The sequence below is a fragment of the Miscanthus floridulus genome, chromosome 17 (assembly GCF_019320115.1).
Source record: "Miscanthus floridulus cultivar M001 chromosome 17, ASM1932011v1, whole genome shotgun sequence".
In the NCBI taxonomy this organism is placed as follows: Eukaryota; Viridiplantae; Streptophyta; class Magnoliopsida; order Poales; family Poaceae; genus Miscanthus; species Miscanthus floridulus.
In genome coordinates, this window is record NC_089596.1 from 56,377,083 (window position 1) to 56,392,987 (window position 15,905).

At 41.8% G+C, this 15,905-nt stretch overlaps 1 protein-coding gene across 1 annotated transcript in view; it reads right to left on the reverse strand.

Annotated features, from left to right (window-relative positions):
- LOC136517431 (N-terminal acetyltransferase B complex auxiliary subunit NAA25-like) overlaps window positions 1-12,637 on the reverse strand; it is a 36,341-nt gene extending 23,704 nt beyond the window's left edge. Inside the window, exons 1-2 of the mRNA XM_066510991.1 lie at window positions 12,517-12,637; window positions 9,686-10,030 (exon numbers count right to left, since the gene is read on the reverse strand). Coding sequence (XP_066367088.1) covers window positions 9,686-9,802 — 117 coding nt within the window. The 5' untranslated portion in view covers window positions 9,803-10,030; window positions 12,517-12,637. The remainder of the gene's footprint in view (window positions 1-9,685; window positions 10,031-12,516) is intronic.
- Between the last annotated feature and the right edge of the window lie 3,268 nt (window positions 12,638-15,905).

Below are 15,905 nucleotides of genomic sequence, written 5' to 3' on the forward strand. Positions count from 1 at the left end.
GCAACATCCAAATATTATATGAAATAGAGATAACTGGTAAGTGCATAGGCAAAAAAGTCATGAAATATAAATAACTGGTAATATTATATGAAATAAAAAGTTTCTAGCAGATCCTAAACAAGGTCACAACAGAAATTAGCATTTTAGTTTTCACCCATATAGAGCTACAGTTAGTTTTCACCCATATAAAATTAGAGTAGAGTGGAGTAGAGGAGAGGAGAGGAGTAGAGTGCAGTAGAGGAGAGTAGTAGTAGAAGAGGAGTGGTAGAGTAGTAGGAGAAGAGCAGGAGTAGTAGTAGGAGTAGCAAGTAGTAGTAATAGGAGTTGTAGGAGACCAACCAGCAGCCACTAGTAGTAAGAGTTGATAGAAGACAGAAGATAATAAGTAGCAATAGTAGTAAGTAGAGAGAGGAGTAGTAGGAGTAGCAAGTAGTAGTAGGAGCAGCTGGCCAGCAGCCACCAAGTAGTAGTAATAAGAGTTGTAGGAGACCAACCAGCAGCCAGCAGCCAGCAGCCACTGGTACATGGGCAAATCAATGATAAGCACTAGGGTACTAGATGTCTGATGCCCTTTTCATTTTCAGGACAAAAAATGGTTGTACAAACAAGAAAAAATAATTATGGCTTCCTCACTGAGTATGAGAAGCAAAGGTTGCTGGCATTGCAAGGAATAAAAGGGTTCTGGAATCCTATGATGGCCTTGACATGAGCAGCAGCAACACCCATCCAAGAGGAAAAAAAGGTGATTTGTCTTATAAATGTGCACAACTACTAATATTCTAAATTGTTCTAATATACAAACAGAGCTAGCAGGAAAGCCTTTTCTAGCAGCTAGTGAACACAAGCAGTAGAGACAAATCCCAAAAATACCAAAATGATGTCAATATTTTCTAGTTCACTCTAAGTGTGTGTTCTAATAGCAAACCCGAATAACTTCTTAAATAGTTAAATTACGATAATAGAAACCATTGACAAAACAAACAGATAAGCAATACTACATTTAGCTCGATTCTATGTGGCAGCAATCCTTACGCCTAAAAGTAGAAAAAGGATGCCACTTGCTATTTTGATGAAAGGAAGAGTATTCCAACACCTAAACTGAGCACCTCCACCCTAAACTGAGTATTCCATCCTTGCAGCCAAATCAAATTGTTGTGAAACAAATTGAGAGCAAAGCACATGAGATAAGGTACCACCGATCAGTTCCTGCTAAAACAATTCGTATTCTAAACACATTTCTAACCCAATCACCACTATAGCAAGAGGATGCCACTTGCTATTTCACAGAAAGGAAGCGTGTTCTAACAGCTAAAATGAGAACCTCCCAATCTCAGCTCTCATATTCAAAATCATGAAATCAACTTCTAACATTGGTTGAATCTGTTGGAATACTTTGATTTCCTACTGTTTCGAGGGAGTGATTAAATATTTAGGCTGCAGTCAGCCCCATGGGGGCAAACAGTCAAACCACACTGGAAACATATAACTTTCAGAAATAAAGCATGAAAATTGATAAATTTTGATTCCAAGTAGATATAGTTTCAGAGAGTTTACTATAGAAAAAAACATATTTCAGTTCAATTGGTTGCCTGGGTAAAAACAAAAGTAGGTGTGAAGAAAAAACAAAAGTGGTGTGAAGAAAATTGTATGTGCACCTAGAAGTAAATCAGCCAAGTCATATAAAAAGTCTATCTATCTATATGAATGGTAAAGTACCTATATGAGCGTCGGTGGCTCATTTGCACGCGGACGCGTGGTCTATGACTTTTTGCAGAATCAAAATCAGCAGAGCTCTCGACCAACGACCAATAGCAAGATAAATAAAACCCTAGATAGAACCAACACACAATTCGTCTAAATGCATCTCCCAGCAAAGGATTCAAGCTATTCGTCTAAATGCATTTTAGTTTCTAGCAGATCCTAAAGAAGGAGCGTACCGGCACAGGTGTTCAGAAGACGACGGTGAGCCGGAGTGGCGGGTGATGAGGTCGTCGAAGGGGTCCTGACGGCCGGTGGCCTGGCGAGTTGAAGCGGTCGAAGGTCCAGAAGCTGTAGGGGCGCGGCTGCGCTCACCCACCGCCGAGGAGCTCGCCCGTCGTCGGCGTGCGGGGGCAGGACGTCGGGGGCCGGGCGCGGGGCGCCGGGAGCCTGCGTCGTCGGCGTGCGGGGGCGGGCTCCAGGGGCCGGGGGCGGGACGCCGAGCACCGAGGGCTGGTGTGGGCGGGCGCGGGACCGGCGGCGGGGCCGGCAGCGTGGGCAGCGGTGGAAACCCTAGCAGCCTGACGGCGTCGGAGGGAGAAGACAGCGCCCAGACGATGACTCCCGTGCGCTACCCTCCAATTTATACTAGGTATCATTTGTAGGGGTGGTTCCTGATCCAGCCGCCCCTACAAATCGATTTTTAGGGGCGGTTCCTGATCCAACCGCCCCTACAAATATTTTTTTAAATTATAAATTCTATATTTTTATATCATAAAAACACAATTATAAATTCTACATTTTGTTCAAACTTTCTCAAATGAAAAAATGGAGTATATAAGGATTGTAGATCTTGATGAGATGAACAACCTTGTTATTCAGAGTTTTTCCATCTGAGGTCATTTAGTGTCTCATTTGAGCAAGTTTGACCAAGTCAAATTTGGTCAAATGAAAAAACAACACTTTGACTCTAGTATTATGAACTCTAAATAACTTCAAATTGAAAAGTTTTGAATACCAAGTTTGATCATCTCAGCAAGATCTACAATTGTTGTTTTGGTCAACTTTCCATTTGAGAAAGTTTGGATGGTTCAAATTTGTGATTTTTAAATTTCGACGCCTACAAACTAGTTTTCGGAACCCTAGGTTATCTCAAATTGAAAAGTTTTGAATACCAAGTTTGTTCATCTCATCAAGATATACAATCCTTATATAGTACATTTTTTCATTTGAGAAAGTTTGAATAAAATGTAGATCAAATTTGACAAGTGTGTGACATAGTTTCAGACAGTCTATATGAGATTCAAGAATTTATGACTAGTGTTTGATAAAACTTTCTCAAATGGGAAAATAAGCTATGTAAGGATTGTAGATCTCGATGAGATGAACAACCTTGTTATTCAGAGTTTTTCCATCTGAGGTCATTTAGTGTCTCATTTGAGCAAGTTTGACCAAGTCAAATTTGGTCAAATGAAAAAACAACACTTTGACTCTAGTATTATGAACTCTAAATAACTTCAAATTGAAAAGTTTTGAATACCAAGTTTGATCATCTCAGCAAGATCTACAATTGTTGTTTTGGTCAACTTTCCATTTGAGAAAGTTTGGATGGTTCAAATTTGTGATTTTTAAATTTCGACGCCTACAAACTAGTTTTCGGAACCCTAGGTTATCTCAAATTGAAAAGTTTTGAATACCAAGTTTGTTCATCTCATCAAGATATACAATCCTTATATAGTACATTTTTTCATTTGAGAAAGTTTGAACAAAATGTAGATCAAATTTGACAAGTGTGTGACATAGTTTCAGACAGTCTATATGAGATTCAAGAATTTGTGACTAGTGTTTGATAAAACTTTCTCAAATGGGAAAATAAGCTATGTAAGGATTGTAGATCTTGATGAGATGAACAACCTTGTTATTCAGAGTTTTTCCATCTGAGGTCATTTAGTGTCTCATTTGAGCAAGTTTGACCAAGTCAAATTTGGTCAAATAAAAAAACAACACTTTGACTCTAGTATTATGAACTCTAAATAACTTCAAATTGAAAAGTTTTGAATACCAAGTTTGATCATCTCAGCAAGATCTACAATTGTTGTTTTGGTCAACTTTCCATTTGAGAAAGTTTGGACAGTTCAAATTTGTGATTTTTAAATTTCGACGCCTACAAACTAGTTTTCAGAACCCTAGGTTATCTCAAATTGAAAAGTTTTGAATACCAAGTTTGTTCATCTCATCAAGATATACAATCCTTATATAGTACATTTTTTCATTTGAGAAAGTTTGAATAAAATGTAGATCAAATTTGACAAGTGTGTGACATAGTTTTAGACAGTCTATATGAGATTCAAGAATTTGTGACTAGTGTTTGATAAAACTTTCTCAAATGGGAAAATAAGCTATGTAAGGATTGTAGATCTTGATGAGATGAACAACCTTGTTATTCAGAGTTTTTCCATCTGAGGTCATTTAGTGTCTCATTTGAGCAAGTCTGTGAATATGTAGTCTTACACACGTACACAAATATATAGTCTCACACGCATACACAAATATGTAGTCTTACACACGTACACAAATATATAGTCTCACACGCATGCATAAATGAAGCCTTACAAACACACACAACTAGCTAGCCCGCTGTAACGACTTTCCCATTAACACCTTTTCGTTCCCATGGCATTATATCTTTGGGGATGTTCTTTTCCACAACACTGATCTTCTTAGGAAAGTCTGTGAATAACGGCATCTCATCATAGTTATTGTAAGCTTCAACATCGTCCACGCCATCAACTCCAATAATGTGTTGTTTCCCGGAGGCAACCACGTGCTTTGTCTTCTTCTTCGGGGGGAGGTTACTTTGTGGGTCAGACATATAGAAAACTTGTGCGACACGTGAAGCGAGCACCCAAGGGTCATCTTGGTAGCCTAGATTCTCGAGGTCCAGGACTCTCAATCCGATCTCGTTCAGTTGGTGTTGTTTGATCCAGCGGCATCGAAACAGGGCCACCGTTATATCCCTTCCATAGTCAAGTTCCCATATCTCTTCAATGATGCCAAAGTATTGGATCTTTCGCCCTAATCCATCGAGAGCCTCTATTCGAACGCCGCTGTTTTGGTTCACATATTTACTATCCTTTGCGTGGGTATAGTACGTGTACCCATTGATATCATAAGTATTCCAAGATGTAACTTGTCTCGATGGCCCCTCCGCCAACCTACTGATGGTAATAGAGTCTATGGTTTCTCCAGGCGGTATGTTTTGGTCCTTCAACCATATAGTTAGTCGTTGCTTGTGCTGTTTCATGACCCAATCATCCGAACGGCCATTTCTCTCTGCCATAATGATAGCCAAGTGTTCATCAATATACGGTTGCATCAGTTGTGTACTCTGCAAGACACTGTAATGTGCCCGACTCACCTCTTTGTAATCATGGTCGATGAACACTTTTCTACCACTAGTGCCCTTCCCAGCCAGCCTACCCTTGTGACGAGAATCGGGTTTACCAATCCCTTTCTGTACTTTTAGGTACTCTTGACAGCACTCGACGACTTCTTCAGTACTGTAACCCTCTATCATGGAGCCCTCTGGGTATGCTCGATTATGCACGTATCGACTTAAAACGGACATGAACCGCTCATAGGACCACATTTCATGCAAGTAGCAAGGGCCAAGTGCCTGTATCTGATGAACCATGTGAATCATGAGATGTGGCATTATATCAAAAAAAGCAGGAGGTAAACACATCTCCAGTTGGTTTTGTGTCTCCACCACAAATTCATGTAGGTCACTCAGCTCTTCCTTGCCAATCGTCTTCTGTGAGATCTTCGAAAAGAAGTAGCACATGCGGGTGATGGCCATTTTCAAGAACTCTGGCTTTATAGCCCTGATTGCAATAGGTAGAAACACTGTCAGCATCACATGGCAATCGTGAGCCTTGCAGTGTGTTATTGACAAGTCCTTCATCGACACTAGCTTCTTCACATTTGCTGAAAACCCAGTCGGGACTTTGATCCCCCTCAGGAAAGTGCATATAGCTCTCTTCTCGTCTGGTGTTAGGTTGAAGCACGCCGTGGGCAAAGTGTATTTTCCATTAGCCTCAGGTACCGGGTGAAGCTGTGGCATCATGTTTAGCTGCACCATGTCTTTCCGTGCTTTTAGACCATCCTTTGACTTGCCTGTGTCCATCAAGGTAGCAATGAGACTCTCAAAGACATTCTTCTGTACGTGCATAGCATCAATGGCATGGGGGACCTCCAAGTCTGGCCAATAAGGCAGATACTGAAAGAAGATCGATTGTTTCTTGAAAGGTACGCCTTCGATAGGAGGTGTGCTTCTATCTCTATTCGTCCCATCTGGATTCTTCTTTCCATAGACGACGCGTATATTTTTCACCATTCTGTACACATGTTCTCCGTTATGACGTCTCTCCGGAGGGGGTTCAATCTCCAGGGCGTTGTCATAAAATCTAAAGAACAATTTGCTGCGGTACTTGTGACTTGTCTTTAAGAAGCGTCGATTCCTTAGGTAAACTATCTTCTTGGATGCATCTAGGTACACCCATGTAGTACCATCCAAGCAAACCAAGCATCCCGTCTTCCCTTTGATCTGTCCAGACAAAGCAAACAACGCGGGGTAATCATTGGTAGTAACAAATATTATTGCTCTACATATGAAGTCCTCCTTTCGGAACGCATCGTACATCTGCTCCCCATGCCTCCATAGTCTCTCCATTTCTTGCATCAAGGGCTCGAGGAACACATCTATATCAATGCCTGGTTGTTTAGGGCCAGAAATAAGAATAGTGAGGAGAAGGTACTTTCTCTTCTGACACAACCATGTTGGGATGTTGTACATGGTCAAGATCACTGGCCATGTGCTGTGGTTGCTCATCCTCTCATTGAAGGGATTCATTCCATCGGTGCTCAGGCCAAACCGTACATTCCTTGGGTCATCGCTGAATTCTTTGTGCTTCTCATCAAACCTTTGCCACTGACTACAATCAGCCGGGTGTGCAATCTTATCATCATCTACCTTGCGCTCATCATCCCACCATGTCATGAGTGCGGCTTCTTTAGGGTTTAGGAACATACGTCTCAAGCGGTCGGTCACTGGCAGGTACCACATTACCAGGGCAGGAATTCTTCTCTGCTTTGCATCGTTGCCTAATGGAGTGTCCTCTGGGGGCTGAGATTCTTGTACCACCTTTTTTGTACCCTTCTTATTCCTCTTTTTCCCCGTGGATGGTTCGTCCCCACCGTAAAGGTCATTGTTCTTGTACCGGCTGGTCCCACACCGGGGACATTTATCCAATGACTTGAACGTTTCACCACGAAAAAGTATACAGTGGTTGGGGCATGCATGTATTTTTTCAACCCCCATTGTCAATGGACTTATGATCTTCTTCGCTTGGTATGTGTTGGCGGGAACTGAGTTTGGTTGTGGCAGCACCCATGACATGAGATGCAATAGATCATTGAAACTACAGTTTGACCAGCCGTACTTAGCCTTCAGGATGAGCAGCTCAAGCACGAAACGTAGCAATGTCCAATGTGTCGGACAACCCTTTTCAACACCATACACAGTCTCCTTCGATGCTTTTGTCACTCTTTCCAAATTTTCTAGACCTTTTGGGCTATTTAGTAAAATCTCTGGTCCAAGGGTTCGAATCATGTCATCTAAATCATCTTCAACTCCGACACGTGCTCCACCATCATTATTGGCACCACCTTCGTCGTTACCATCCCAACCACCAGCATCACCACCTTGTTCATTGCCAAACTCGAAATCCATTTGTGCATCAAGCTCGGCTGAATATTGGGACAGGGATTCTATGGTTTCATCGTCGTATTCCTCCTCATCCTCGTCGTTAACAATAACCATTTCACCATGATGAATCCACACTGTGTAGTCCTCAACAAATCCTCGTATAATCAAATGTGATCTGATGATAGTCACATCTGTCCATGCCATACGGTTCTTGCAATCTTTACAGGGGCAAATAATTGTATCCTTATTCTCTTTCAATGTCGTTGCATGCTTCGTTGCGGCTTCAATAAATTTATCCACCTCTTCACGGAAACCTACCTTGAACCTTAACGAACCATACATCCAAGAGTTCCTGTACTCCATCTTTTACAACAACAATAAAATAAACATTAAAGGACTACTTATTCAGATATATATAAAAATTAATCAAAGTAATAATTATTTGAGAATAATTGTATATACCTCAGATATATATGAATATAAATCTAATATAATTACATGAAGCATACAAACACACCATGGTAGAGAAAAATTAATTAATGGCCCATTTATCCATAAATAATTAAAATACATATTTATTGATTACAATAAACAATTTCAAAGACAACAATTAGCAATAATTATACTTTACACAATATCTTTCGTATAAACACTAGTCCAATTTTATCAAACATAAATTTACAAAAACGAAATTAATAAAAAAACCAAACCCTAGATCTAGATCACATGCACATGAAACATCCATAAAACTAACTAATGGTTCACTAAAATCAAGAAACATGGACCAAATAAGGGTATGATCTTGTTCCCCTCCCTAATTTACCCTAGTACATTTAAAAGTTGGGTCTAATTTGCTCATAAATAGCTCAAGCACCATAGAAGAGAGAGAAAAACAAAACTCTAATTATTCACTAATCAACCATTAAAACTTCAAAAAAAAGTGTGGAATAGCATTTTCTTACCTTCTACAACCTCTCCACCAAAGGATTTGAGACCAAAACCTTCCCCCCTTAGTAGAGCAATTTTTGGGAGGTGCCCAAGCCCTCCCCAACTTTCTTTCACGGGTTGGAGTGAATGACCCGAGGAGGAAGAAGGTGCTGCTTCACTTTTATATGGGGTCATTTGTAGGGGCGGCTGGTGATTGAGCCGCCCCTACAAATAGAAGCTATAAATACGGGCCATTTTTAGGGGCGGCTCAATCACCAGCCGCCCCTAAAAATACCATTTCTAGAGGCGGCTGGTGATTGAGCCGCCCCTAAAAATCATACTCCATTTGTAGGGGCGGCTCGTATCACCAGCCGCCCCTGCTGTTCCATTTGTAGGGGCGGCTGGTGTCTGGGCACCCGAGCACGCCACTGTAGGGGCGGCTCCATCTCAAGCCGCCCCTACAAAAAAAATTGAACCGTTGCTAAAAATCGTTTTCTACGTAGTGTAAACAATTCTATGAAAACAAAAACAAATATCTTGTTAGTCTGGAAATAAAATTATAGGAATGTTTATTATTTAATTTAGTTTTACCTTAAACCATTTCCATCTTTCGTCCTTACAGTTGTCTGTGATTGGTTGTGGGCTCTTAAGCAGCACCATCCAAAGCTTTAGCACTGCTCCCTAGCACATTATTAAAGTGTCGACTTATCGTCTCTTGAGACCGTTGATAATCTGTCATCACGGAGCGACTTTTCTCGACGTAAGCTAGTATATGTAGAAACATTGCAACCATCTCCTCCACCTTGACATTTCTAGTATCCCTTAATCCCCCAATATCTGTGACCAAATTACACAAAGTCCAAAAACACCGCCTATCCATCTGCAGTTGCTCAACACACAGGATGTCCCTTTCATAGATGATATCATTCAAATTCTTTGATCGACTTTCTGGGTCAAACCTACAAGGTTCCCTAATTAGCCTAATCTGACGCTTTCTAATCAATAGGAGGCAATGCAGTATTAGCACATGTAATGCCATCAGAAGCCTTATTCTACGATGTCCCATTTGTTGGCATAAGACTAGGGTGTCTCTTTGCTGGAGGCCGGGCCATTTCTATGAAATAAAATTTGAAATTAATAATAGCTTCAAGTTTGGGTTCGCTACACTTAAAATACATAGGAGCAAAACAATGCATCCACTGGCAAACATATACACACAATTAAATAGTGCGCAAACCACAATTAATAAAAATATGCATGGCAAGATTAGGTACACTGAAGCATAAATAATACCTCGTCAGGGTTGACTTGTTGGGCCGCGTCATCACAAGTTGGATAGGCGCTAACAACACTTTCATTATGCTTAATGTAAACCTCTAGAAACTTGGCCTGATTCGAATACTTCATCATGTCACATACAGAAGCATCATCTTTGAGGTGGTCAATACCAGTGTCATCAAGGCTACGGCTAGGAATGGCATAGTAGAGAGTGTCGCCTTCCTTGAAGCCTACATTTTGTCCATCTCAATTTTTGGAAAAAGTGTGACATCGCCTCTATCATAAGTTAGTTCACCATGCTTTGAAAAAGCACCCCCATGATGCATCAAGATATTGATACACCCTAGAGCCATTATCTCTCTGTATTTGTGAAGTCAATGTTAGGTAAAAAATTAATTCATGCATAAAATGGCATATCCCTATGGATGCAGGCTAATTACACATGTGAGGATACATTAGTGAAAATTACCACTGAAATAGAGTGGCGTAATGTACATACTAGTGACATTGGTAGGCAAGACCAAAAGCATGCATATATCATATATAAGATCAACGCACTAGGCTAATAAAGTAAGTAAGAGAGCACTAGTACTTATTATTAGTTAATCTAGAACGCATCAGGGAACAAACCGACCAACAGTGATTCTTTCCCACCTAATTTTTCTATACATGAAACTTTAGATTCGTTGGATAGGATGCACAAACAATCATCAAGCATGGGGGAGAAAGCAGCCATCTATCAACAAAAGAAGTAAAATGGAGGGCAGGAACTGAGACGGGATGGAAGAATTAAAAAAATCACCTGCTGAAAGCTCTAGTTTGGTTTTGATTAATTGATGAAACCCTAAGTGCTAACCTAGTTTATCAAAGTGATTATGAGATAGGTAGCACTACTCCAAGTGATGAAGCAATGACGAAGATCATGACAAAGGTGATAGCATGGTGATGATCAAATGCTTGAACTTGGAAAAGAAGAAAGAGAAAAACAAAAGGCTCAAGGCAAAGGTATAAAATATAGGAGCCATTTTGTTTTAGTGATCAAGACACTTAGTGAGTGTGATCACATTTAGGATAGATAGCCGTACTATTAAGAGGAGTGAAACTCGTATCGGAATACGGTTATCAAAGTGCCACTAGATGCTCTAACTCATTGCATATGCATTTAGGATCTAGTGGAGTGCTAACACCCTTGATAATATTTGTGAAAATATGCTAACACATGTGCACAAGGTGTTTGCAGGGTTGAGATAGGTTTGGGTCCCTCTCTCCCTCCCGCCGAGCAAGCTGCTCGGCGGGATTCGACGCTTTTGGAAAAATGAAATGTCTATTTTCTATTGCGCCGGATGCAAAATTCTTGGTGGTTGGTATATTTGAGTAAGGGTGAAGAAGTTAGAGTTGAAATGGAGTTGGTCGAAATGATGCTGGCGTCGGTCTACTGACCGGACGCTGGGTCACTCAGCGACCGGACGCTGAAAGGCTGCGTCCGGTCGAGCTGGCAGAGAGGTTGCCAGTTTCGGTGTTGCACCGGACGCTGGACCTGAGATGCACCGGACGCTGGTTTCTGCGTCCGGTCAAACTGACGGGTCTGCACAGTGGCTTAAGGGTTGAGCACCGGACACTGGCTGCGTCCGGTCAAGGTGGACTGGACGCGTCCGGTCGAAAAAACATGCCTCGGGGAGCTTACTGGAAACGACCGGACGCTGGGGCTTCAGCGTCCGGTCAGTTTTGACCAGAGCGTCCGGTCAGCTTCGTAGCCGTTGAAATCTAATGAACAGCGTTTGAAGCTGGTGATGCGTGGCGTCCATCGGGCGACCGGACGCTGAGGGCCATCGTCCGGTCGGTATGACCGGAGCGTCCGGTCAGAGCGTGTTTTGCCCAGTGAAGGGGTACAACGGCTCTATTTGATGGGGGGCTCTATTTATAGCCCCATGGCCGGCTCAAGGGACAACTCTTGCTCATTTTCATTAGCATAACAACCTTGTGAGCTTAGCCAAAGCCCTCCCACTCATCTCCATCATTGATTCATCATCTTTGTGAGATTGGGAGAGAATCCAAGTGCATTGCTTGAGTGATTTCATCTAGTGGCACTTGGTATTCGTGTTGCACTGCAGATTTCGCTTGTTTCTCTTGGTGGTTGCCACCACCTAGACGGTTGGAGCAGCGGTGAAGGATCGGCACGAGTTGGTGATTGTTCGTGGCCGCCTTCGGTGATTGTGAGGGGAGTTGTACCTTCCCCGGCGGAGCGCCGAAAGGTAACTCTAGTAAATTGCTCGTGTCATTGAGTTACCTCACTTGTGGGTCGGTTCTTGCGGTGTCCAATCGTGTGGACGAGGTTTGTGAAACACCTCTTAGCCGCCGAACCACCAAGTGTTAGTCGACACAACGGGGACATAGCGTGTTGGCAAGCACGTGAACCTCGGGAGAAAATCGATTGTCTCTTGTCTTTGGCATTCTCCCGGTGATTGGCTATATATTCATCTTGTGATTGGTTCATCCCCTACATGTCGGTATAATCACTCTACTCACTTATTTACATTCTTGCAAACTAGTTGACACAAGCTCTTTAGTGTAATTAGAATTGAGAGCTTGCTTTATTATTTATATTCATCTAGTTGAGCTCTTTAGAGTAGCAAGGTTGAGAGCTCTTAGTGAGTAATTACATAGCAAGTTTGTGTGCCTAAGTAATCATTGCAACTAGAATTATTGGATAGGTGGCATGCAACCCTTGTAGAGCTAGAGCAAGTTTGCATTACGCTATTTGTCATACTAATCAAATTGCTCTAGTTGATTTGTAGATTTTTAAATAGGCTATTCACCCCCCCTCTAGCCATATTAGGACCTTTCACCTGCTCAATTTGGTCGGTGGCCGCGTTGCTGGAGCCAAGTAGGATTCAGGCAGGAGATTTAGTGAGGGCCAACCGTGCTTGTGGACACGAGGCCGAGCGGCGATGACACTGTCGTCGAGGCGACAGGCGAAGGTTCGCCAAGGCACTCGGGTGCACGGCTGCTGGGGTGCCGGGACGCGAGCGCGTGGAGGTGCGGGGGCGCGCGGCCGCCGATGTGCATAGTGGAGGCTGTGGACGACGGCGGCGTCCAGGTAGGCATGCGTGCTGGATGCCGAGGGATCGGGATGAGGGAGACAAACAGAGCACCGAGCTTTATGTAGAGTCACTTTTTGATGGCAAAAAGGTAATTTCGCATGCCACTTCATCGTATCCCGCCCAAACCCACCCACGCCGGTGGGTTTTGAATGATGAAGCATGAAACCCATACCCATATCGCGTCTCTTCCCAAACCATCAGCCTGTTCAGTTGGCTGGTTCGTATCATTGCTGGTTCATGAAGAAGTACTGCTGGCTGATTTATGTGAGAGAAAAATACTATTCCGGCTGGAAATTTACGATCGTTTACGATAAGCCACAGCCAAACGAACAGGCTGCATGTACCAAAATGTGGGTTTGGATTAATTTCTTCTCCTATTTCCCTTTTCCACCCCCTGTTTCCAAAAATCCAAACGCCACCTGAGTGTCGAACGAGCGGCCTGGATTAACGACATCTGAAGCTGGGTTGAGACGGAGGGTCGCAACATGTCATGTGCACACAAAGACGTTCGAGGGAGAGAGGAGTTGTGTAACTCCATCATCAAGCTCTCAATATGATCTAAAGTTTATCAGCGGTGCTCAAAGTCATTTTAAGATGTCTTTAGAGTTCCAAAATGTATTTTTGGCTTTCTGATATTATAGCGGGTCTCATCTAGATTTAGGCCTTGTTTGGATGCGCATGTATTCATCTCAATCTACGTGTGTTGAATATTCCAATCCACTCCAACACATGTGGATTGAAATGAATACACATGCATCCAAACAAGGCCTTAAATGAGAGTTTACCCCACTCACTATCTTAGTGTCATGGATGTGACAAATGGGATCCACATGTCAGCGGCAAGACTCTACTTTAAAAAAATAGTTTTTTATACGACCTAGAATAGTGATGGTTTTTATATGAAAATTTTAGCTCTCAATGGGACCTATAACTTTCTAGTTTCGAGTTTTTCATTTGAAATTGTTAAGATAATACAAAATATAAAATTCCACATACAAAGTATCTTTTTTCGACACGATACAAGAAAGATTTATTTTTCTAAAACGACAAGCCCTGATACATGATTAATATGCTACTAAACTTTATATTATTTTCTTGAGCATATTAACAACTTTAAATGATAAAACTCAAAACTATAAATTCATGGTTATCTTGAGAAGGTTGAGCATTGCACTTTCCCTTCAATTGAATCAAGTCCCTTTTTAGCCTCTCAACTTCTTCCTTGAGCTCTTCACTTTCTTTTGTAATGGAATCATCATAAGTTTCTACAAGTACATGCTCAACGGAAGGTTGGCTTGCTTGAGAGCAACAATTGTTAGCATGTGATAGAATATATAAAACTTATGTATATGTGTACTTGTGAGTGTGAGGTTGGTATGATTTTAACGTTGTTACTACAACCTCATGACTAATTTCTTGCATGAGATGAGAATCCATAAGCTTCTCATGAGAGCACAAGAACACATCATGACTTTCTTGCAAAGTCTCATTCTTGCTAGTAAACCTTTTCACTTTGTCCTTGAGCATATAGTTCTCATCTTCTAATTGAGCAACACAAGATAGAGAATTAATAGTATGATTTTGCTCAATTGACAAGTTTTCTTACCTGTCAACCAAACTAGCATGAGAGCACCTAAGCTTTTCATGCTTTTTGGTCAACTTCTCTAAGCATTTGATGTTTTTGATGAGAAGCTCTTCCTACTTGTAAAGAGTTTCTTCTTGCTCATCAATTTTCTCTATGAACTTAAGCATGACCAACTTGTCTTCCTTGCTTAGATGTGCAAAGTGTTGATTGAACTCATCATCATCGCTTTCACCTTCACTCTCGTTTTCACTCTCACTCTCTTTCACTCTCACTCTCACTTGCCACATTCTTCTCTTTCTTTGCCATAAGACCCACATGATATGTGGCATAGAGAGTTGAGTTGAAAGTGCATTTGTCCCCTATGTGGGTTTTGGTGTATTGATGACATCTAAATTAGGGACTAATGAGATCTTAATGAGATATATTACAACTTTAGTCCTATGAAAGTTTTAAAGAGTTGATCTAAGATGAAATGGTATCCCTCAATTCTTGAAGTTGAAAAGGCGAACTAACTCAAAGTGCTCTCCAAAGTTTTTATCTCTTGTTTTGAGTTTAGGTTTCACCATACTATAAAGAGGGATGCTAGGTGGTCTGAGGAAGATAGAGTGCTCAAGCATAAAAATAAAATCAAAAGAGTGACACTAAATCACCTCATGAACACCTAGATTCTAGTTGTGGACTTTTGATAGTCAGAAGTCCTAGCACGAGTTGGAAGTCCCAGCGCTCTTGGACTTAGTTGCTAGGCTCGGCTGACCATCGGAAATCCCGACACGAGCCAGAAGTCCCGACTGCTAGAAGTCTCAGCAGCCATCGGGAGTTCTGACTCCCACCAAGCCAGCCTAGCAGTCTGCGCTAGTGAACAATATTTTTACTTAGAGCTAGAAGTTCTAGCGATCTATGTCGGAACTTCCGACGTAGATCTGAACGGTTAGATTTGTCTATGAGTATAAATAGCTTCTCCTCTCTTCTAACCGTTACCCATTCATTCATTGCGACCTAACTCTATCCAAAACTCCTTCCAAGCATTCAAGGCTCCCCTCTCCTCTCCCCTTTGCTCCCAACTTCGATTCCTTTAGGGATTTGAGTGAAAGGAGGTTGGATTGAGTGAGAGAATCATCATGGTAAGCTTGAGCACTTGATTTCTTCATCAAGCCGGTTAGATTTGCATCTGAAAGCATCTAGGCCCCTAGTTGAATTTTGGTGATTAATGTCAATACAAGATTACTATGACTAACGTGTGTTTTGCAGAGGCAGTTAAGTTAGGTCATGGTAATGGAGATCGATTGGGCAATCGAGGTTGTCATGCCCCTACGATGGAAATCATTTCGGTTCTCAAAGGATGGATGACAAGGTTAAGGATGACTAGTTCTAAGTGTCAATTGGAGTTGGAGAGACACTTAGAGTAGTTTAGGACTTTGTTTTTTCTTTGGCCGTACTATGAAGGGGGGTATGAACGGGTAGCTTGACCTAGTTGAGTCTAGTGAGTTAGGTGTGGTGCACACTTGTTAAAACTAGCTCTAGGTAGCTCCTATGAATGCCTAAGATCCTT